This window comes from Neodiprion pinetum, chromosome 2, assembly GCF_021155775.2.
Source record: "Neodiprion pinetum isolate iyNeoPine1 chromosome 2, iyNeoPine1.2, whole genome shotgun sequence".
NCBI lineage: Eukaryota > Metazoa > Arthropoda > Insecta > Hymenoptera > Diprionidae > Neodiprion > Neodiprion pinetum.
In genome coordinates, this window is record NC_060233.1 from 7,513,519 (window position 1) to 7,538,662 (window position 25,144).

At 37.9% G+C, this 25,144-nt stretch overlaps 3 protein-coding genes across 6 annotated transcripts in view; 2 read left to right on the forward strand and 1 right to left on the reverse strand.

Annotated features, from left to right (window-relative positions):
• The window catches only part of LOC124211373 (uncharacterized), a 28,209-nt gene extending 22,046 nt beyond the window's left edge, over nt 1-6,163 (forward strand). Inside the window, exon 2 of the mRNA XM_046610368.2 lies at nt 4,069-6,163. Coding sequence (XP_046466324.1) covers nt 4,069-5,053 — 985 coding nt within the window. The 3' untranslated portion in view covers nt 5,054-6,163. The remainder of the gene's footprint in view (nt 1-4,068) is intronic.
• A 2,316-nt stretch (nt 6,164-8,479) lies between these two features.
• The window catches only part of LOC124211374 (uncharacterized), a 30,026-nt gene continuing 13,361 nt past the window's right edge, over nt 8,480-25,144 (reverse strand). The window contains exon 2 of the mRNA XM_046610369.2: nt 8,480-9,923. Within this exon, the coding sequence (XP_046466325.1) occupies nt 8,972-9,898 (927 nt within the window). The 5' untranslated portion in view covers nt 9,899-9,923 and the 3' untranslated portion in view covers nt 8,480-8,971. The remainder of the gene's footprint in view (nt 9,924-25,144) is intronic.
• On the forward strand, nt 12,524-19,998 carry LOC124211371 (uncharacterized). Of its 4 annotated transcripts, XM_046610364.2 has the most exons (6): nt 12,524-13,061; nt 14,557-14,628; nt 17,319-17,535; nt 17,717-18,537; nt 19,225-19,381; nt 19,595-19,998. In XM_046610364.2, the coding sequence occupies exons 3-6, from the start codon at nt 17,334-17,336 to the stop codon at nt 19,723-19,725; spliced, it is 1,311 nt and encodes a 436-aa protein (XP_046466320.1). In that variant the 5' UTR covers nt 12,524-13,061; nt 14,557-14,628; nt 17,319-17,333; the 3' UTR covers nt 19,726-19,998. The 4 variants fall into 4 exon arrangements, with proteins under 4 accessions (XP_046466320.1, XP_046466321.1, XP_046466323.1 ...); XM_046610365.2 differs by lacking the exon at nt 14,557-14,628 and having other exon boundaries at nt 12,525-13,061; XM_046610367.2 differs by lacking the exons at nt 14,557-14,628; nt 17,319-17,535 and having other exon boundaries at nt 12,527-13,061.

Sequence of the window (25,144 nt, forward strand, 5' to 3'; positions counted from 1 at the left end):
AAATTCAGAAGGACAAAAAGTAGGTAAAAAATTCATTCCTTGCTCAAGTTTCGTCAAACAGAGTTCGACGGTAAACTTGCAACGTTTCGTTGTATCTGCCTGCCTGCCTGTCTGATTAATCGTAAGAATAAAATTGGTTAGACGAATCGCGACGTGCGTAAATCAGCAGCCCTAAAAGACTTGACGTACGGAAATAAGCTTTAAGAATTTTTCAACGGTACATACTCTTTACAACACGCACCTATATTGTTGTTTTGGCAGCGAAATTAGACGTTTCGTTAATCAATGATAGCCTGCACAGGGTCTTGTAACAGGTTGATGAACTTATAGCAGAGTTTGTCCTCTTGACGGTCAAGGTTTTTTTTTCAATGATGCCTATAAGCGTCTTGCGTATAGAAAAACTCCATTCCGCGAAGTAATAATTAAACTATACGACACCTCGATTTGAATATTCGCAAGTGTGCGAGTGAACGAAAACGTGTGGTTGAGTATATAGTTATACGTAGGTGTGTGTGTGTGTGTGATACGATCTTTTTATTTATTTATTTATTTTTTACACTACGCGGCGATCACCCGAGGCTAATTTATTCTCCTTCGTCTTTCTCTCTCTCTTTCTTTCTTTCTTTCTTTCTACGCCTTCTCATTACAGATATTATTCGTTTAGTACAGCATCTATATAAACCTCTTTTATGGCCAATGATTATTCAACGTCGCTTTCGTACCGTACAAGTTATACCTATAGTCGTATCACCCGTGGATAGACATTGCGTTTACCAATTTTATGCTCGTACACGTACTACGGTTAAGCCTGTAATACGCTGTTAAGTTGTTTTAGGCACGTGAGAGCATCGGAAGTAATTAATTTGCCTCGTTTCTTCGCCGCACGATTGGTGATGGGTAAAAATATGGAACGATCAGAAAATTGAAGAGACACGATATCGAATTGTTTCAAAGAAGAGAAAACTTAATTTATACAATTTAAAAATGCTCAAAGTAGAAGTATATTACATAAGTAAGAGAATAGAAAGGTCAAAAGATGGAATGCCGAACTGTAGAATCGTCAGAATCCCACTCGATAATCTATAATCGTATACAGATTCTCGATTTTGCCGTTCTCCGTTTTGACCTTTCCATATTTTGTCATTCTTTATTTCGACTTTCTGTATCAACAATTATCCATACTTGGACTTGATCCACATTTTAAAATTTTATGACCAACATTTTCGCGTCTGTGAAGATTCGATATTCCGGTCCTCCCATCAATCGACAATCCAAGTTTTTTTTTTTCTTTCACCCCTACCGTATACGATGTGTGCAGTACCGAGCACAAATAAGCTCATATTCGAGTATCGCGATCAAATACAATAATTAACTTTCACGTACTAGGTTAAAAATAATATACCAATTGAAAATTTTTCCCATTCCAATTTCAGAATCATACAAATATAGCTCAACAGTCGAAGCCGAGACCTGGAGTTATATTATAGCTATATATAGGATCATAGCTATCAGCGAAAAACTGAGTAACTTTAGTTAAGAACCTTCATTTGCTGTGCACGCGGCGCCTTCCTTCCTCCTTCCTCTTTCCTCTTTCCTCTTTCCTGTTTACCTGTGTTTCCTTTCACGACATCACCTCCGGTCTGTCTCGAGAAGCCACCTCGGCTCGGTACCTACTCATGCATGCATGCACGCCCGTATCCCACTCGGAGATTACCGGCCGCAGTAAGACCTCATGTGAGAACCACAGCTGTACAGTCCTGTCACTGCGAAACGTCTACAGTACATGCAGGATTGGTATAGCTGCTGGTACGTGGTGTACACCAAGCTGCAAGGTGAACAAACTCCGGCGACACCTCCTCGCCTCTTTCCTCCCCCGGTGAAGTGCATGCGCAAGGCAAGAGGTACACCTCAAGTACACAAATCGTCCAACGCATGAAACGAGACGAGGAGGCGTAACTTGGTATTCGGCGCCGGCGATTAGACGAGTTCCAAAACTGGAGGGACCCTCTCACAGTCACGTTTCAATGGCTGCGAGTCAAGGTTCCGAACGATTCCAGTTCGGACAGACCATTTCGGAACGTTCTCCATTGGTGCAATGGTCCATTTCAACTCCGACCATTCGCAATGATGGATATTGGTCTGTCCGAGTTTGGACCATTCGGAATGTTGGGTGTGCTCTGTCTGAACTTGAACCAATCGAAATGTTGTGTATTGGTGTAATTGTCCGTTTGAAATTAAACCATTCGGAACTTCAGCCAGCACTCGATGTTGGTTTTCAAAATCTCTAGATTGACGCAGAGCTGGATTAATTGGCTTAGAGATGGAATCGATTCTACGATCCTTATTCATCGGTTTAACAATTGGATGTGTGCGAAATTGCTACACTTGACGAACACGGTATTTTAACTAAACCAAAGGAATTCATAAGCTTTTCGGAAAATTGCCAAGTGATCAATTTTACCGAATCAATTTTAAGTATGAAAATCATGTTCCCAGATCAGATCTCTACATATCCGAAGTAATTTATACACCGTTCGTTTCATCGACAGTCTTACATTCCTCAACCCTCGATCCATCTTTCTTTATTTTTCACCTCGTCGCTAACGTTTTTCGAGCCTTTCCAAGGAATCACTGCATCCACTTTTTTTCAAATAGAGCACGTCACGGCCCGCAGGTCCGGGTATTTTACACGGTCAGACGTTCAAATTAGATGATCGGTCTCCTCGCGGTATAACGATCCATCATTCTGTCAGGATTTGTTTTCCCTGAAAGAGAAACCTTTAGTCAATACCTATCCGATCTGCCTACAGGCAACCGTGCGCTCCAGTATTTATGCACGTGTGTATAATATTAAATTTCACGGCGACTACCAGGAATATATCAATAACGTTCAATTACGCTCGATGCACGCCGCCGGGTCAATTTATCAGAATCAAGTATATCACTGGAGATAAACCCTACTCTGATTTCTTGTGCGCCACGCAGTAAGAAAAATTACCGTCGCATTCGCTCACTGTTTTATGTGCGAGGCAATTTTTATTTTTCAAGCCACCGACATTTCAAATATACGCGTAAATAAATTTTTCTTCCAACAGTAAATCGAATTCAATCTAGTAATATTATTTTAGTACCAAACTTTAACAAAAAACTCTGCCAGTTCTTAATTTTCTCAAAAATCGTAACAAATCCCGCAAGAATGTTTTTTTTTTCTCGCGTGAACGACGTGCAGTAAAGATTGATTGAATAATTAAAAACATTTGGCAAAATGAGCCAATATTTAAATTTCTACCGTATTTATTATGCATTCGAATCGAGCTCATGCCTTCGGTAAATGAATTATTTTATCGCAAGCTCATCGTGCACCGTACGGTTATATTATAACACGCGTGTGCAGTGCGTACATATGACTATATTAAAAAAACTTCTTCGTCGCTGCAAGACGTCTAAACGGGAGACAAGCAGCGGCAGCGGCATAAACGCACGTCACGTGTTGCAAGATACACGCGTGATCATCTACATACAGGTCCTCGTTCGGTATCAGGATGTCATGTATAATATAGTTACACCCGGCATCTTCCGCGTTCTCTTTGCAAAAGCTGTGCGGCAATGATCCGCAAGAATATCTCTCACGGTACGCGAGAACTTTGCTTACACATATGTATATGACGTGTGTAGACATCGGATGAAGGTACATTACATGTACGTACGGACGAGGTACGCGCTGCATGAGTATAATGGAAGGTTGTTTTGAAATAAAAGCAAAAATTCGCCACGGATACTAGGCTGCGTAAGACGTACAGACAGCGAACCATTGGCTATGGGGTCCGCGGTAATAAACCACCTCCAGTTTCGCCGTTGCGAGTTCTGCACGCCGCTTGCAAAATTGTAGAACCGTGCATTTGCGTGCCGGGCCCAATTCTCCCCGGGGCGTCCGAGTCGAATTTTGATATTCACTTAAGGTGGTTCGTTACATCCTCAAAAATCGCCGTCAATACCTATAGCTGTATAAAATGGGCAATGAATCAACGGGTCAACTTCCTCCCCTTTCATCCCTCTCTCTGTTTTCAGTTTCAGGCTCTCTCTGCTGACGTTGATGGTTTTCGTGGGCCCGACCGCTGTGCGAGTCGCGGGTTCACCGGCGGGCGATAAAACCGGGGGATTCGAAACGGTCCACACGAGCAACGCGGCCCTTCTCAACAGACTGGGCCTTTCGCCGCTCCGGATACCGCAAGGGCATCACAAGAAGCGTTTGGCGGGCCCCGAGCCCCCGCCAAAAACTGGGTCCCAGAGTCCCCACCACTCGAGCTACGGACGTAGGCACGGAGGGCACGGGGACAGCCACATATACGTTGTGAAGTTGCCCCCGAGTCTGCCCTACTACGCGATAACGAAGCCTCACAAGTCGATCGGGTCGAACGTCGAGGCGAATTTCGGTGGGGTGGGAAAAAATTACAACCCCGTGGGTTTTCACAGCAACGGTAAGCCCGGAAGTATTTATCACTGGAATTTACCGATGATGAAGAAGATCGCGGAGAAAAAACGTATCGTAGAAGAACGCGTTCAGCTGCAGCAACAGCAGCAACAGCAGCTGAAGAAGAAGAACGAATCGCAGGTGGATCGGCCGAAAATATCAGTGTCCAAAGATGAAGAAAAGGTAAATTCCACGGATCTGAAGATGAAGCGGGTCAGAAATAACGACAAACGTTTAAACTATAACGCGGATCATCGTTTGAGGGACAAGAATTATCGTCTGGACGATTCGATCCTTTACAAAATAAGACCGGGAGATAAAGACAAGGATCAGATTAATCGGCTCGTTTGGAACACCCTCGTGAATGATCAAGTACAAAATTCTATGTACACTTCCGGCAATTTCTTGCAGAGACAGAAAAAACACCGGAAAAAATCCGCCACGTCTTATTACGCACCGTTCACAACGAAATCTGGCTCAACCAGTATACAAAAAAATTTCTCTGGCAACGGGAAACCCAAGGCTTTTTACGTTATTGAAAAAAGTCGCAAGCCCGTTTACTACCATCATCTTCTTCCCTAATTCCTAAATCACACACATGCACGCGTGTTACGTACGATATTGCGATTTACAAGTGAGAAATTTATTCATTCGCTAATAATTTAAACGACGCGACGTAACAAAAGAAAAAATCGAAAATCATTCACAGCCGTGACATTGCAGCGGAAACAGACTGCCAAACTTTCGATTCTTTCAAGATTCTTTTTTTTTCAATCTCTGTTGCTGTTTTTTTTTCTTTTTTTTTTTTAAAAAATAATCATTGTTCTGTTTTCGTAAAACGAAAGAATATACCTATTGTGTCAAACTTGAACAACTGTATATAGATATACATATATATGTATATATATATATATATATATATATACATATATAAATATATCGTACAACTATCGTATACAAACTTATATATTTATATCTGACCGATGAACGAAATATTTACGCGGTCTTTCCTTTCGTTCACAAAGAGAATAAATACGATAGCTTTTATATAGTATACGTTATGCATAAACACTATTAAAGAGTGCGATGAAAGGAATTGACTGTATGACAAAACGAAAGTATTGAACTAGCTTACTATATACTGATTACATTATTAATAATCTATTAATAATAATAATAATAATTCCTTCGAGTCTTTAACTCGTTCGAATTCATTTAGTTATTAATATATATATATACACATATAATGCAATCAATGCACGAAGGCAAATTTTCACTTTAAGACTATATAATTAGAAATATAATATTTAATACGTATACATATATCATATAGCGGAAAATTTATATTTTATAAGATGACTGCGGACAAACGTTTTTCCATTACCTATGTATAGCATATATATATATATATACACACACAAGAATGATTTTGATTCAACCATTTTTTTCCTGTTTTTTTTTTTTTTTTGGATCTGACTCTTTTGCTACGATACTCCTTTACGGGGTTGATATACACTTAAATATTATAAAAATATATTATTGTATACTAGGGTGCTTCCGGCCATGGTCAATTAAATAGTACGAAAACTCGCGATGCTACAGATAATTGACAAAAAAAAAAAATTATTTCTACCTGTCAATTAAATGGGAAAATTTCAAATTCATTTAGCGAGTAGTTAAAATTCAAATTAAGAGCTAGGCTTTGGTGGGAATTTTTTTTTTATATGTTCAGAGTGATATTTCGTCTATGGAGTGAAAAAAAAAAAAAAAAGTCGTCTCAAACGAAGCACCCTATTGTATACATATATTATTATATTATATATTATAGAGATTAGTAAACTTTTATACACGCATTTTATACGCGACGATCCTTATTATTATTATTATCATTCTTATTATTATTATTATTAGTATTGTTATTATTATTACGTACGCGCAAGTGTTTAGATGTAACGAGGTATCACATAATAATAATAATAAAGTATTATACGTTTACGATTGTATGCTCGTAATAAAGTATTTATAGTTATTTGTAAAAAAAAAAAAAAGGAAAGAAAATTCTTTCGTGTCCTTCCAACGGATTGCAGATTGAATTTTGTCGTTTTACGCGATGTGCAGCAGCATGTGGCTAAATATGAGAACCACTGCGAACCCGTTATTTCTTTTTCGAGTACGTTATCTTCGGCAGAATCAACACACGCCCCATACTCTCGACCATAAACAGCATGCCTGTCTTCACCATGCGTACGCGCATACGCTATATACAACGTATGTGTTATATTATATGCTATGCAGCTATACATGCATCAAGTAAGGTGATCGTTTTTCCCTCTTTTACGTTTACGGACCAATCGTAGTGACGAAATCGTTCGACGTATTGTTCGCGTTTTGAATCGTTTGCGAAATATGTATTTAAAAAAAATTTGCAATATTTCGATTGAAAATTATTATTATTTGAGGAAATCAAGAAATCGAGATCAATTATTACCTACAATTAGAGTTGCAAGCAATGCGTCAAATTTTTTCTACGCATCGTCATTTCCATTAATTTTTTTTTTTTTTTTTTCAATGGAAAAAATTTCTCATTTGAACATTTAATTTAACGGTTGACGTACGATTTTTTTTTTAGATATAAAATAAGAATACCGTAAAAGAATTTTACAACCCTGTCTATAATCCGTACCTCTAAACGTACAAAACGATAAACTGTAAATTCATACACGATAATATCATGCAGTCTGAAATTACAAGCGTCAGTTTAAGCATATCGTCAACAATGCTCGTCCAAACTACGAGATGTAAACGATTTACCGTTCGTATCATTACATTTTTCAAGTTGAAAGAGAATCCGGTCTTAAAATTTTTCTCATCTCCAAGTTACAAGTATTTATACAGGAATGCGAATATGCAGCGAGGGAATCGCGATGCGAGATAGATATGATTAACCAACGATCGCGAAGCGTCGACCGGGGTTCTTAAAAATCGTCAAATGAACCTCTGAGGGACTCCGCCGGTTATACGCATAAAACGCTTCGTCTCGACTTTAATCTCTGTAATGAAATCCATAGGGAAATTAAATGCGTGCGAACTCCATTAATTTTAACTGTCCAGACGAATTACGCGTACTGCACAGGCGTTAAATACGAGTAAGAAGGGCGAGCATGAATGGAATAACTACATATTATGCGATAAATACTACGTTAACCACATCACGAGTATAAAAGGACTAATGTTTCCGGTGCGGGATACAAGTCGGTTCTTTTTTTTTCCCTCTTTGTTTTTTTACCCCCTCCCTCCCCTCCCCTCCCGACGTATCGTTCACCGTGTATCATAAGCCGCAGGATGTGTAGTCTGGAGTCTAGACCAAATACGCTGCAACGCCATCCGCTGAGCAAATATTGATTCAGTAGAAAAGAGACCTGCGGGTTATGTATTATGTAATTCCCAGGAAAATAATACACCGTATTATTATATTTGACGTTACACATGTACGCGAGAAAAAAAAAAAAAAAAAAAAAGAAAAAATAGTACTAAAATCTGAGAAATAATCTGTTACCCGCTGCATGTGATGCAGGTTATAAAAAAGATAACAAGTTAACGTTATTAGTTGTACGGTAGCGATTTTTGCGTATCGTCTTTTTTTTTTAAATTGATTAGAGTAGGAAGCAATTTTTTTTTTCTGGTTTTCTGTTTTTTTTTTTTTTTTTTTATATACCTTTTACACGTATTACGCATATGTTACCTTATCGTTTTATAATTATTATTTACAATAATTTAATGTCACGCGACTGTACCGTACATAAAACATATTATTATAGATATATAATTATATTATGTATCGTATTTATAATAATAAATATAAATATTGGATATAAAAATTATTCAAAATACTGCGAGATATTTTACCTATTACATTATTATTACTATCATTATTGTTATTATTATTATTATTATTATATTATAACGTTTAAGCTGATAGTCAACAATATGAACATAGGCGTCGATTCGTTACAATCCCAGTTACCCTAAAACACCGATACGTTTGAGCAAACAGTTTTTTGTATCAATTTTACTACGTAACGTGTGTTTCAGTTTTCATTTTCATTTTTTTTTTTTTTTTTTTAAGCAAATATTTCGTTATCTCATTTCCTTCAAACGAATTTATACCATACCGTAGACATTGCGTGACATATGTTCACAGCATTATATAAAAAAACTTCATGAGACTTTTCTACGGCAATATTACGTCCACGATTATAATAATTAACTATAACAATATATAATCTCAACAGTGAAAAGTTCTTTTTAAAACAAAAACAGACGTGCAAAAGATCCAACGACATTCCTCGTATTTTCTTATGGGAATAACAATTAACTTTTCCGTACCGGATTCCCCTTCGCGGAGTTTTAAACATCGCCGTTCCTCGTGTCCGACTTCTCAATATTCACCCTCTCCACCGACCTTCCGTCACGACGACGTAAAGATCGCCCAACTTCGTCTCAGTAATACAAACTGCTATCCTGATAATCAGGGAACTGAACAGACTGATGAACCGGAGGCCTAGCATCGGGCCTTAGAAGGTAAATGCTGTGGGGCCTTCCGTTGAAAAAGTAGGGTCCCTTGTCGAGGGCGGCGATGTGGGTTTCGGGCCGTTTGTGAGGCTGATAGTTCTGGGACTGCCACTGATAAACACCTGTTGGTTTCCCGTTGCTAACGAAATCGACGGGCAAATTAATGAAGGGATTTATCTCGTTCAGAGGCGAGTTATAGATCGGCTGAGGGTGGTGCGGTCTGTACGGATCCAGCTGGGGCCTTACGTGACCGATTTGGGGCCTGATCCTATGCCCGGTAGAGTAGGTCGGGGGCTGGGACACGTAGCCGAGGCCCGGAACGAAGATGTATGGGGTGGGGGGCAGCCGAATATAGTAGATGTTGCTCTCCTGGAAGCCCTTCCTTAAGGCCCCGTTTCCCCCACCACCAGACGGGGTCCGTCCCTCGGTATCCTGGAGTTCGTCGTAGGCGTCGTAACTCGGCATCGCGGCCAGCTGAGGAATGAAGGGATAGTCGATGAAGAGGGCCTTGTGCTTCCTGCCCTTCGACTTCGACTTTGACCTCTTGTCTTTCTTATAATCCTCCTCATCCTCCAACACCGCGTCGGGAGAATTTTCGGATCTCAGATCGCGACTCGCTTCGTCCTCGAAATTCACCCTGGATTCGTTTTCCTGATCCTCGCTTACTTCGACTTCGTCCTTCGTCGAGCTTATCGGCGATTCGGTTAACGGAGAGGCGCTCGCTTCTTCATCCGTAGCATCTTCAACCTTCAGCCGGTTGCGATCGTACGAAGTTTCATCGGCCGGGGCTGCTGATGTTCTTGAACCCAACGACGAGGCTATCGTGATGATGAAGATGATCGCCAACGACGACATGCTTTCTTCTTATTGTCTTCGAACCCTGAAACAACGATATATCGCTTTCAGACTGTGAACTATGTAACGCTACGAACGGACGCATGAACCTTGGAAAGAAACGAAAACATTACCAAACGATCACTAGAATTACGTCAAATGTGGTTATTCACTGCAGTTCAACAGTACGAGAGTGAAACTTCTCCAGAACTTGATCGGTCACCGTAAGTAACCACCAGTCCAAAGGACACCTCAAACTTGATTATGGTCATACGACACGAGTACTATATTATACAAAAAAAAAGTTCATATACATTGTCATCTCCAAGTATGAACTGTGCGCATAATCTGAACCGTTTACGTGACCACGAGTCACGGTAATTGAACACGTGAACAGTACGAAGGTTTCCTGCCAGTGCTTACAGAGGCACTATACCCAATAAACACACACCAGTATAAATTTCGTATATGAAACGTCGAAGTCGTTTAATAATGGTATAAGTATAAAATTCAACCGTATCACATATACTGTAATATTTCGGATGGATATTATTCGTATGATTACTCTGTTTATTATGCGTATTTCATTATACAGAAGTTTAAAATACGTATTATTATAGCAAAAGCAACGTATAGTATATTTGTTCATTATTCGTACGAAAATCGTTTAAAACTTATATGTTTAACGATGTTGGTACTCCATCTTTCAACGTTTTATCAGAATCGTTTCATTTGAATTTACAAATTACGAGCTATTAACGTTCACGAAATTCGTTTATGATTTTGGTAATCACAACATATAATATTCATTCATGACACAACTGCCAGCAACTTTAATTAGACGTTTATCATACTTCCTATTCACCATTGCACAGCAGTATATTGATTGTTTTATGAACGTATATCTTCGACTATTATAATGTACGTTTTATTGGTATTTCTGATCTACGCGTGATAGACGTTTATGAAATTCATTTTCAATCTTGGTGTCTACAACATCTATATATATATATATTAGGGTGTGTCGAAAATGAACTTTTTTTTTTTCTTCGCTCCTACCACTCAAAACTTTAGGTTTTGACATTAAAGAGGTCCTCGTTCAAGGAGGGCGCTGTAGCTTGAAGTTTAGAAGTCGCTCAACGAGGATTTAGGTTTCCCATCTAATTAACACGTAAAAAATATTGTTTTTCGTTCAAAATGATGTCAGGCAACCATAAAATTGGCGATGTCTGTATTTCTTGGCTTATTTGAAAGCATGACTCATCCCCTAAACGATGATAGGTCGTTTTTCGACTTACCTTGTTCCAATTTTTTTTTACGCCACTTTTCGACCACAATAGTCACTTTTTCAAGTTTACAAAGTCTCCAAGGTATCAATGAGTCCAAAATGAATTGCTACAAGTATTGATTCTTGATTCGAATATAAATAACCAATTCTAAAAATTGGTAAATTCCGTATCTTCAATTTTATTCAAAAAACCATGTTTATTTTGAGAAATTTTGTATGTTTCACTAATTTTTGGAATTGGTTATTTATATTCGAATCAAGAATCAATACTTGTAGCAATTCATTTTGAACTCATTGATACATTGGAGACTTTGTAAACTTGAAAAAGTGACTATTGTGGTCGAAAAGTGGCGTAAAAAAAATTGGTACAAGGTAAGTCGAAAAACGACCTATCATCGTTTAGGGGATGAGTCATGCTTTCAAATAAGCCAAGAAGCACAGAAATCGCCAATTTTTTGGATGCCTGACATCATTTTGAACGAAAAACAATATTTTTTACGTGTTAATTAGATGGGAAACCTAAATCCTCGTTGAGCGACTTCTAAACTTCAAGCTACAGCGCCCTCCTTGAACGAGGACCTCTTTAATGTCAAAACCTAAAGTTTTGAGTGGTAGGAGCGAAGAAAAAAAAAAGTTCATTTTCGACACACCCTAATATATATATATATATATATATATATATATATATATATATTGTACATTCATCATACAACTACCAGCAACCCCAATTAAGCGCTTAATTATTGCGGTTTTCCACTATTGCACAGAAATATATTCATCGTTTGATGAACGTATTTTTTCAACGATTATTGTTCACGTTTTACTGCTACTTGTGATCTACGTTCAATAACCGTTTATGAAATTTATTCAATATCGGACTATTTTCAAGATACATTGAATTGTATAATATGTATATTTGATCAAATGGGTTCATACTTGTTTTACTTCAACACGATTGAGGAAAATTCAACGTTGAGTACAATATTCAGATTATGAACGCACTTTTAGTATTCATGTATGCGGAACCGCCTGATGCCAAGCGGTGGCCAAATCAGTTGATTATCTTATAATTAGTTTCCGAAAAATGGACTTTAATTACCCGTTATTTTGATGCCAATATTATGTGGTAACTAAAGCTGAACACTGATCTTGTATTCATTTACCGGTGCATGGAACATAGATATAACCAATAAAAGGAAGAGAATAAAGAAGTGTCCGAAACGTGAATAATTTCGTACCAAGAATAATAATTTATTGTACATTTTTATAATTATTTCACAATATTGGTTATCATATTATAATATATTAAATCTCATTATTTGGCACGAATTACGTCAAGACTTCAATATCTTGTATGAGTACTTGCTAAAACAAGCGTTCATCATATCCTGTCGCATTTTTAACGTCGTTTGTACGTTTATTTTTCGCGCTATTTTATCGGAGTTCTGTGCGTTATACATTGTGTCACTACTGATATATTATTCTCCTGCTCTGGTGCGTCAGCGTCGGTAACGCTGCAAGCTAGAGTAAGAGCGCAATAATTATATGTAGAGACAGAACTTATCCCATGGACCGCGCATTCATACAGTAAGTGTAAGTATAGCGAGTGGTAAGACAAGGACAGCTCGGAATAACACGGGCATATATGGCAAAGTTGATTCCCTTTTGGGCACGATCTCTCTGTCGCTCTTGCGTCTCCTCTATCTTTGTCTTTGTCTGGGAGCCTATATTCATCCCCACCCTTGCAACTGGCCTCAGGCGCTGGTTATGGCGTTATTCGTCAACCGAATGCGGAGGTGCTCGGATCGATCGGTGATCGTGTAGCAAAAAAGGTGAGAAGCTATTGTTAATCTGCGGCCTAGACGGAAGAAGCAAATTCGTCATTAAATAACGCTGGTAAGTACAACTACATATTTTTCCAAATATGGTGGTATTTTGTCTTAATACATCGAGCATTCTTGGTTGAAAAAATAATGTGTTTTGCAACTCAAATTCTGTCTCTTCTGTATTTTTTTCTTTCCTTTCTTTTCTTTCTTCAAAAGAAACTATGTGTAATGTTCTGCGTCTTTTTCTCTAAACCAAACGATGTACCATAAAAATATGGAATAGTTTATTGTTTATTATATAACGTTCATGAATATTTTTGAACTGTTTTTAAACGTTATTTATATGTGTTAAGTTTACTATGATACGTATATTATAGGTTAATTATATTAGTTCTTGTCGAATTTGAGGAAAACTTCATGTTAATAATCATCCCATGTGATCATGCGGTTATTAGTAACTTTTGCTCTGTATTGTTTGAAATCGGTTTCGTGTTTATTATTTTTTTAGATACCGTTTCAACATATCTATAACATACATATGAACTCGTAGCATCTTCCAAAGTAACAAAGTATAGTAATACAGCCACGTAAATATTTCTGTGCCATCGAAATCACAGAAATATTATTTTGACAATATTTTTTATTTTCTTTTCCCTTCAATTGAAAATAACAATTATTATCCATCAGAAGAAGACGGTCATGTTAGACAATAGAGACAATAGAGAAGATCCGTAGCAATAAAGCTTTTTCACCAGTTAGTGCAACAACTTATATAGAGGTTTATTAAAAATTATGTATTTTGATCCAAAATTCTGTTTTGTGTATATTTTCTTGGATTTGGGCTGAATAAATATTAAAAAGGGATTTGCACCTGAATAATTTTGTAAACACTGGTAAAAATAGTGGTCATCTACCCATCAAACGTATATAATACGCAGGAAATTCGTAACAAGTAATTTTATTCCATTGGATTTGACTTTGATCTTTACCGATAAACGTATAGTATACTCATGATTTACGTTCAGTAGTAGGCGTCATGATATACTATTCGAAAAGTATTAGAATATAAGCAGGACATCGGCCCAGAATTGGTTCAACGTTAAACTACGATCTTGTTTAATTTGTAGTAACAATAAATAGCGATACATAGAACTATAAGTACTATAGAATAATAATATTAGTAACAGTACTATCTAGTCCTGAAATATATCACGATTCCTACTACTGAACGTAAATCATGAGTATACTATGCGTTTATCGGTAAATGTCAGAGTCAAATCCAATAGAATGAAACTACTCATTACCTGCGTATTATATACGTTCGATGGGTAGCTGACCACGTTTTTTATTCGTGTTTACAAAATTGTTCGGCTACAAATGCCTTTTTAATATTTATTTAGCCCAAATCCAAGAAAATATACACGAAACAGCATTTTTGATCAAATTACTTAATTTTCAATAAAATTTTATATAAATTGTTGCGCTAACTCGTGTAAAAGCTTTATTGCTATGAATCTTCTGTATTGACTCACGTACTACGTTCATTAGGTTCATTTAACTTTTAGTTTTCAGAGTGGTGTGCGGATATTTACGACAAATAAGGCAAGCACGTTAAAGCGTACATCATTTCTTGTCTGGTGTGTATTATTATTTAGTTTTATAACATGCCTCATGATTTAAAAGTTCTGAGTAAACGACATTTGCGTCGCAAAACAGCTATAAATACTCGTAAAGTATTACTGAGTATTGCAGGCAATAATTGTGCACTCGAGCACCTTACGAAATCACAATTAAAAGATGCTAGTCATGAACATGTGTCTTGTATCGGAGAATATGTGCACTCTATAGATAGCGATTATGATGTTGATCATATCCATCAAAGTAATGAACAGAATGAAGAAAACTCTAATTCGAACCGCGATAATAAAGATTTCAAAGACATCGAAAGTGACATAGATAGCATCAAAGCTACGTTGTACAGTTCTGAAGATAATTCAAGTTCCGTCAGCGATGAAGTGCATTTAGATGATGAAACGAACTTTGTTGAAAATTTGCGCGACTGGGCATCTTCAAATAACATCACACATAACGCGATCGATCAATTGCTAGCATTATTGAAACCAGCACATCCTATCTTACCCTTAAGTGCTAGGACTCTACTTCACACGTCACGACGTATTGAAACGTTAAATTTAGACAACGGAGAAATGTGTTATTTCGGTTTGGAGAAATGCTTGAGACAAAAACTCGAGTCAGGTCTCAAAAAAGGACTGTCACCTGAACATACGTTGCGAGTTGATTTTAATATTGATGGGATTCCCGTTTATAAAAGTAGCGGAACATCATTTTGGCCAATTTTGGGACGCAGTATTTCAATGATCGATGATAGCCCATTTGTAATTGGTGTTTATTATGGTACGGGTAAACCGATGCCACTATCTTCATATTTACGAGATTTAATTAAAGAAACGTCACGTTTAAGCACCAATGGTTTTGAGTTTAATGGCACCAAATACTTTGTCAGAGTTGGTTTATTCGCGTGTGACGCGCCCGCGAGATCTATGTTGAAAATGTGTTTAGGACATTCGGGTAAGGATGCTTGCGAGAGGTGTAAGATTCGCGCAGTTCATCTCAACCGTAAACTGTGTTATCCATGTGACACCGAATTCCAGAAGCGAAAAGATAGTGATTTTGTTGCACCTAGTGAAAACGATCGTCACGTTAAAGGACGTTCGCCTCTTTTAGATCTTTACGTGGGACTAGTCTCCCAATTTCCTTTAGATCCCATGCATTTAATCTACCTGGGAATTTTGAAGAGGTTGCTCCTTAAATACTGGGTCGAGGGTTCACGTGATTGCAAATTGTCTAAGGATATTTTGTTAGAAATTGAACGTATAATGAAACTATTGGCGCGATATGTTCCGGCAGAGTTTCCTCGAAAGCCCCGTGGATTTTTGGATTTGCATCGATGGAAAGCGACAGAATTTAGATTTTTCTTGTTATATTCCGGCCCTGTTGTAATGCGGGATGTGCTAGATCGAAAAAAGTACAAACATTTTTTATTATTGTCTGCCGCCGTGTATATTCTATCGAATACAGCCTTGTTCTCGCGTTTTCGAAACATCGCGCAAGATATGATCGAAAAATTCGTTACTCAAGGTGCTAAGATATACGGACAAAACTTTGTCGTATATAATGTACATTCGCTGCTGCATGTCATAGACGACGTAGAACGATTTGGCCCATTAGAAGAATACAGTTGCTTTGTGTATGAAAATCATTTGGGCCATTTGAAACGACTTATTCGATCGAAACGCTTGCCGCTGCAGCAGCTGAGTAATCGACTTGAAGAACTAAGTTCTATTCGTAAAACTAATTGTCAGGAAAAATTTATTCCTAAACCCAAATTTATTGGAAATTCTCGTGAATGTCAGGCTCTGGAAACGAAAAAATTCAAAATATCAATAAAAAGGCCGGATAATGTAGTAGCTTGTGGGACAGAAATATTAGTGATCAAATCAATCCTTTTCATTGCCGGAGAATATAGAATTATAGGTACTCCGTTCAAGTACAAGCGAGACCTTTATCAGAAACCTATTAAATCTTCCAAACTAGGGATTTTTTTCGTAAGAAGTTTCAACGTAGCGAAATCTTATCGCGTCGATGATATATTACATAAATTCGTCTGTCTTCCATTTAAAGATGGTTTCGCAGTAACTCCGATACTACACGAAATGAAATAAAATTTTTATTTTTTGTTAAACATCTCAACGAAACGAGCTCTCGACAAAAAACAGATGATGAACCTACGATTCTCGGCAATGTGTACGAGGAAGAGGGATTCGTTCAAGACATGTATAGTATGTCTATGTCTACCTCGCACACATTCCCGAGAATCGTAGGTTCATTATCTCTTTTATATTAAAAGTTTGCTTCAATTGAGATGTTTAGCAAAAAATAACATTATCGTATACCTATTACCATATACCGTATATGCCGAGTCTAATTTACCTAGTAGTCCAATATACCCAACTCTACCATATGTTCATAACATCACTTTTGAGCTGATTTATTATAGTTTTGTACGTCACATTGACGTTCAAGTATTGGTTAGACATGCGTTCCCAAAATCTTCATAATGTTTCATGATCGATTCATCTTTTAACTTATATACTACCTTGCATATTCCTATGTTGATGTCCTAATTAAAAACTTTTAAACTGGCACTTTTTGCTCAGAGTGGAATAAAAGTGCTTGAATTTTGATCAAATATAAATTTATACACCAGACTAGAGAATATGATACATTTAACGATGTTTTTACTCAGTCGTGCTGCAGAACTATGTATGCGGTGATTGAATTCTTGGTTGGCGAAGATAGAGAATGCGCATTGGTACCAGTTCTTTGGCTGGTCGAAAACAACACCCAATGTTACTGGCCACGGACAAAAACTGAAGATCATTTTACAAAACTTGTAAAATCAAAGGCTGCCTATGAAAAAACATGGCCAAAGTTTGCCATTCACAAAGTACTGCATACCGGAGGTGATTATTGGAACGTAGAACTTTTTTTTACAATTGTATACGGATTGAATGTTTCAATCATATTAATTTTCACTTGGATAAGAGTTACGACGATATATTTTGATCATATTGTACATTTGTGATTAATTTTGCTAATCAATGAGCATTCGGTATTGATTGATATTCCTTGATTAACTAACAGATGACTACCACGACACCGAAGCAACGATGGCGCGCCTACTGGAGCTGGGCACGTCCGATGAATCCGGAATAATTCGCAACATCGCTAAAAAATCCACTGTAATACCTCAGCAAGATATTACCAATGACGTGGACGAGAATGAAGCTACGAACAGTGATGATGTCGAACCTGAGCCGCAAAAGAAAAAACGTAAACACAAAACCGACAAGAAGAAGGCTAAAAATCGACACGTTAGTAACAAAAAAAAAAAAACGAAGCGTTCTCGTGAAAGTTCAAGTAGTTTAGGTTACACCTCTTCAGCTGACGAGAATTTGCCACCGTCCGAAGTCGATGAATCGACTTCTAACCGTAATAAGAATACTCGCTACATTAACTCAGCCAAAGGATCTACCAAAAATCAGACACCAAAGAAAAACTTGGCCCACAAGATCGTACAGCACCAGTATAATGATAATTCCCATGAGTCACCGAATCAGTTGTCTGGATATGAAACATCAAATAGAAACATTTCTAGTAGGATCATCAGGTCTACCACGCAATATGACTTATCAAGATCCTTTTCACAACTTGAACCTTCAACCCCGACCACATCACGCGAACAGAATACCTTTGAAGAAAAAACTCTGCAGTATTTAGAACACATTAAATCCTACACTGAACAAAACCATCTGCTACTACGTAAAATCTTCTCAAAACAGAAGGAAGTCAGCATCGACGTAACAAAGAAACCAGCCGAATTCCCAAAACTTCCTCTTAACTCCATGGAAGACTTCTCCAACCTCGAAAATATCCTGAAATCCGAAGAGCATCGAACTTATTTAGTGAGTAGACCTTGCAATCATATTCAAAATATGTATGTCATGACATACGGATAGGTACTAATACCGAGCGTATTCTTCAATGAGGGCCAACCCCCTCCCTAGCGCAAACCAACACAGGCACATGAGGCTCGGCCGGGAGGGGATAGAATGCCAGTGGCCATGTTAGTCTCCACTCGACCGAACTTCACGTACGCGTCATGTGCCTGAGTTGGCTTAGCACTAGGGAGGGGGTTGTCTCTCATTGAAGAATACGCTCGGTATGTGTTGACTGCAAAGGAATAATGAAAATTACTACAGGCATACAGAATTGCGGTTCGTAACGTTTTAACCCTCTCGGACCGTATGTTGCTTCTACGCAACACGCACTTTGAGGCTTCATAAAACTGTATCGGTCGCAAGGTCAGGGTTCTAACTGCATAGTTCCATTAAGCAAGGTCAGATGGCCTTATAGATACTCCTAAACCCTGAGGTAAACTGCTTTCACCCATCGAAATATCAATATGGTGAGAGATTTTCATTCAACATGAAATCGGTCTCGGTCTGATCGAGAGGGTTAACGTTAAAAAATGCTGAAAAAATATTAGGAATCGACAATCTCCAACTAGTCAAAATTGTTATCGATGTTGATAACAGTAAGAATATTTTGAATTCAATTCGACATTCATTCATTTTAGTATTTTGTTGCAGACCGGGAAACTGGCTTCTGTTGGAGGGACAAGCGGTCGCCAATGTGTGTTGGCTATAATGAGGTCACTACTCACAAACGAATTAGCGATGCAATTCAATTGGGCAGGGAGGGACAAAGTCCCATTTCAAAAGACATTGACAATGGAAACTGTTTACGGTAATGAATAATTCATGAAATTTTCGAGAAACAGTTATTACTTGGATTTATCGTGTGAAAACAATATTATTCACACATTATTATTCAAATTATGCAAACTGTTAACTTTTTTCCCAATATATTCGAGATTCATCACAATTTACATTGAAATTATTCCTTATCAGTTATCAATATCGTGATATTGTACCTTCCTTTTGATGTATTTTTTCTCAGAGGCTGTGAAACAAACCTTTCTTGGCAAGAAGGAAATTGGTGATGCAACCGAAACCAGTGTTTCGTGTGCCGTGAAAGACTGGTTAAAACTAGCTCGATCACGGCATACCTATGTACGAAAGAAGGGCTAAGAAACTGTGGTAAACGTCAACTAATTTTAAAAACAGTCATATAAAAGTACAAATCATACAGGCATATAAATATTTCTGATATAAGTGTAATATTCTTAGCGTTTTCTGTTAGTTGTAACTACCGTGAAGACGAAAGTATAGTGTAGGTTGAGCTGTGTCTATGAGCTACAAGATGTACCTTTTTTTTTGATAAATGAGTATTTATAGATATAAGATATTTGTGTAACGTTCTAACAAAGATATAATAAAATCGATTCACATATATAAACTAAATTCGTACGCTTTCTAACTCAACCCAGACTTGTTTCTAGCTAACGTGAAATGATCTTCCTCTATAGCAGTGTACTATATACGCTTTCAATTACACATCCAAGATACGTTATGTATTCAAGTCTAGAGGTCCAATTAAAAACGTTTTTTAACACTGTATAATATTCGTTTAGACATAAATAATGAAAGATTAAAGCGTCATTAACAGAAAACATTTTGTCACGTTAGTTAAACGGACATTGTCAACACATTTTAATAGAAAAAATTTCCTTCATAATTTGAGTTTTAAAACGTACTTGCGAAACGTCTCTTAGTAGTCATCAATATCCAAATATTAGACGATTACCATAAATATTAAAATAACGGATTTTCGATACGTTTTATCAACAAATTGAGATACGATTTATAAATGTTTGGTTTCAAACGTATAAAATTTGCATATGAACAACTATCGTAAGACGTCCACCAAAAACGTTTAATAAACCGAAATCACGGCGGACATTCTTCGCAATAAAATACGTAGGTGCTGCACGTTTATTCTACAGAATAAAACGTTCTTTTTTGACGAATTTCATACGCTTTATATACTGGCATTGTTTATTGGGTATTAATGATCTGAAACTCTCTAGCCTTTTGCTCATGATACAAGTATGACTATAAAGATAGGTACTGAAAATAATCATAACCGTGAATTCATTAATCGTTGTAGCCACGGAGAGTACATCAGGAGCAGAAACTCCACGTATAAAAATATGTAGCTATCTGAAATGAGAAGGCACCGATGTTCCGTATGCACCGAAGACAGTGGATGAAGCGTAAGGTGGCGGTGAAAACTTTCTACGAATCGTAGTGCAAAATCATCGATTAGTCGATCTTGGGCATCCCTGCAACCAATGAAACTTCAGTGCAAAGGGAACATCAACGACACTAGTGTTACTAAAAATAAACCCGACGTGTACGATTACTGTGACAAGTTTTGTCAATTCATCCGTTTGAGTTTCCTCTCCTTGCGTAGTCTCCATGGTCATAGCGATCCTGAGGATCTTCGAACCTAAAAACGCGTTCATCGTGGTCTCAAGTTTTTCCAACATAGTGAGAAACTGACTGATTGTGAAAGTGTTCCAGAGGTTTATACACCTAGTTTCCAACTGGTACTTCCAATTCTCACAGCTCGCAAATCGATGGTTAGATATAACAGAATAATGGGTAAGTATGACTGACGAATAGTTTACGTTCATTGCGTCAATCGCGATGGAGTAAGATCGATTGCCTCCAGCACGGACACAGGGATCGGCGAATGGTTGCTGGTCGGGTATACAAGACGAACCTATTTAGAGATGGATTAAACTTTCGTTCCGAGACATTGTGCCTCGAGTACAGTGCAGGAGTAAAATATAAAACAGCATCACAATGACGGAGGATAATTGAAAGCGGTTTGTAGATTTGACGAGTCACGCGGATTCTTCACGCCTTGGCGAGATGCATCCTAGCGAGGGGGAGCCGAGACCTTCGAAGGCCATCCTCACGGACCCCCGGAATCACGGTTAGTATGGACCGCACGTGGTCCATCACGGCACTCGATGATAAGAACCATTCAACCGCGGAGTAACCGAGTGTAAGTATACCTGTGCATTTACCGGTCCATAACGTGATACACTTTGCGCTTCGTTAATATGCACCTTGCACGCACGTTAGGGGGGTTCGTTTCTTCAATACTGTTATTATTATTATTTTTTTTAAAGGTGCCACGCGAATATTTGTGACAAATACCGAAAAAAACCAAGAAAAAAAAAATAGATAAACTAATACACAGAAGTCCGTAAGGTGTACGCTTAAAAACAAGTAACAAGTATTGCAATAATTGGTAAATCACCTCCAGGATTTACGACAACTTTTTTTTTTTCACTATTTGTCGCAAATTTCTCCTGTGGCAACTTCAAAAAAAAAAAAAAACGTTGCAAAATGAACCACCCTAACGTGCACGAATATCGTTTTTGAAGTAAACTGCTTCGCGTATGGCTAATTTAGGTAATTCTTATTCTGCAGGTAACTACGATATAATGAGGATGATGATGATGATGATTCGATATGCGGCTAACAATCACTTTTCTCTCAGACCTTTTCATCGATCAAAGATATACTCCCTGACGGAATTCGGCACGTGATTACCGTCTCATTTTACACCCATGTACCTGTATCGATGTTACACCGTGCGCGTCGTACCTCCAGGCTATAATACGCCTTTTATCCCGGTTCTCGTCGTCAACTATCTCGCGAACGGGATAGCACGAGGACGGGTGATTAAATGATTCAGGTTTGATCTGGAATGTCCGTGCAGTGCCAACGCCCGACAATTTTAATTAAAATCAACGTCCACCTCTTACCAATTATGGTATAAACGTACAGTCTCCCTCTAGACGTCGACCAATACGCTTGTTGTAAAAAGTTTGGAATTACAGTTTGAGTACCAGTTACATTCAAACGGACACTGACTCAAATTTACGTACTATTGAAAAAACCAACGAGATCTGTACGAATCGATAATATTTCAAAAAGTTCGAATTCAAGCTGACTTTGCGAAAAGATGTTTAAAGATGTGTCAAAACAAACGCACTCAAATGAACAATAGTAATCGAATTGTGGTGATTTTTTTAGCAGATTGAATTACGGACATATGTTATCGAGCTTGAACATGAATCTGAATTACCGTAAAGACTTAATCAAGTTTTTAAACATCCAGAGTACGACATCTCCTTCTTCTAATTTTTCTTTTCAACGAAAAACCTGTATCTAATATATAATATACTATAAACTTACTTTTCGGCTCATCCGTTGGCAAATTATTTTCGAGATAAGCTGCAGCTACGCTAAAAATTTTCATCAAATTTCTTTCAAACTGTTTTACCATCTCGGAATAAAAAGATAATATTACAATTTGTAGAAAGATACGTAAAAGTCGAGTAAAGAGAAGAAATCGCTTTGATCGAGAGCTCGTCGATCGCGATCCAAGACATAGCTCACTGCGTAACCTTGAACTCAACGGGATTACAGATTTCAATAGAGCGAACCACACCGACAAAAGTGTTTGGTACAGCTTGCCGTACGACGCTGGTGAATTATTATCGGCCAAGGTCTCTGCCGAACTTGGTTATCGACCGAGCAACGTATGGATCGTCGATCTGCCGGTAAAATCGACCGCGACGATCTAAAAGAGCGAAAGCTCGTCGTGACTGTCCGCCCGGCTGAAAGTACGACAATAGAATTACTCAGCATGTAGAAACGTGTCATTAGAGTTATTTATCCTCACCGTACAAAAACCGAAATTCAATCGACGTCACGTTTACTCCACTTTTCACCAAGTTCTACCGCAAGTAAGTGCGACAATTATTTTATTATTATTATTTTTCTTTTTTTCGTTTTTTCACGCCTAGTTCACCGGCTTGACTTTTTCCTCGCTGTACGTACGTAAACAATGAAGTATATAAAAAGAAGTAAAAGAGACAAGGAAACTGCTGTTTCAAGACTTTCATAGACTAATTGCACCTGATTTTGCACTATGATCAACAAATTTCCGCGTATACGCGGAGGACTATAGCCGCAAATTGTTACCTTCCCATACCGTAAGTATACATCGGGGAAAAATCCTTTATAACACACCTGCCGGTATCCATTATACGCGCATTCGTACCATTTATACACACACGTGTGACTCGAGCAATTCCTCGTTTGGATTACAAGCGTATGAATCTAACGTCATAGCTGTGGGTAAATTATACATAGGTAGACTGTTTTCTTTTACGTACAACGATATTGTCGCAGGCTTTGGTTTCATAATTCTAGGTATACCAGCACGCCATATAAACCGCTGTACCTAAGCGTACTTGCACCGCACGTATTATACATCTGCTTTCATTACAAGGCTATACTTGCATTAATTATCTCTAATTGTCATATCACATCTTCTCAATCTCCATTATCATTACATAATACGTGGACGCAAGAATAATCGTCATACTTTGGATTTCAACCCGTGACAATAGTCGACTTGTTTCCTTTTCGGTTCTTTCTTTTCTTTTTGTTTTTTTTTCTTCGAAAACTCTAGTCAATCCACGATTCTGAAGCAAACCAAGTTCGTCACCGTTATCATTTTGTAACACTCGCTAAATTACCGGACATGAATTCCGAGGTGGGAAGTTCGAATTTCTTCCGAGAACGAGGAAACCGATTTTCAAAATGTTACGGTGACCGTTAAGCGCGAACGATGAGAACACCGTGGTTACAAAGCGGGAACGACGTTTTGTTTCCCGTTTCGTTTCACCGAAATCTACATTATTATCAATTGTCACCGCTTACAAAAGCGTCTGATAAGTGACAATCACGACTTACAGAGAATCGTTCGATTTGTTCGTTGACTGAAGTAACGGGGTTTTCTCGCACGATGCTGCACTGAACTCGACAAAATAACATCATTCTACAAAGAATGGGTGTACGAGTGAGTAGTAAGGAATCCCGGGGTCGAATAATAATAAAACCTTTCGGACAAAAATATACCTCTACTGTAACGAAACAGAACCGGCGAACGGCGAATCGGAAGAAGACGACGACAAAAAAAAAAAAAAAACAAAAACCGAAAAGAAATGTATCTCTGGGTACAAAGGAATCGTACTACACCTTTCGTAATTCGATTTATCACGATATGTACACACACACACATATATATATATATATATAAAACACTGCTGCGCACGTGCCGTGAGCAATTGACCGTTATTTTTTTCATTCAACAAGTTTTCTCATCCTGCAGCTGTATGTGCATGATAACGTATCGTATGATAAACCGCGTGTATCGACTCACATAACGTTATCAGGTACCTTGCAATTGTTTAAAAAAAATTTCGATCGATCGTTTCGAATATGATTGCGAAAAACTAAAAGTAAATTTCACTTGAGTTTCGTACGTGGGGGGATTTTGCCCTTTTTTTTATTCATCTTTTTATCCCCCTCGTCCATCGTGGACAAAAAAAAAAAAGGTCGAATTCTTACCGCGGCGCGTGCTGATTGTTCAAGCCTGTAATGGAAGAATCGATTTTGAACGATAAGTTCCAGATACGGGATGCCTAAGATCTCGCGGTTCCATTACGAATTGACA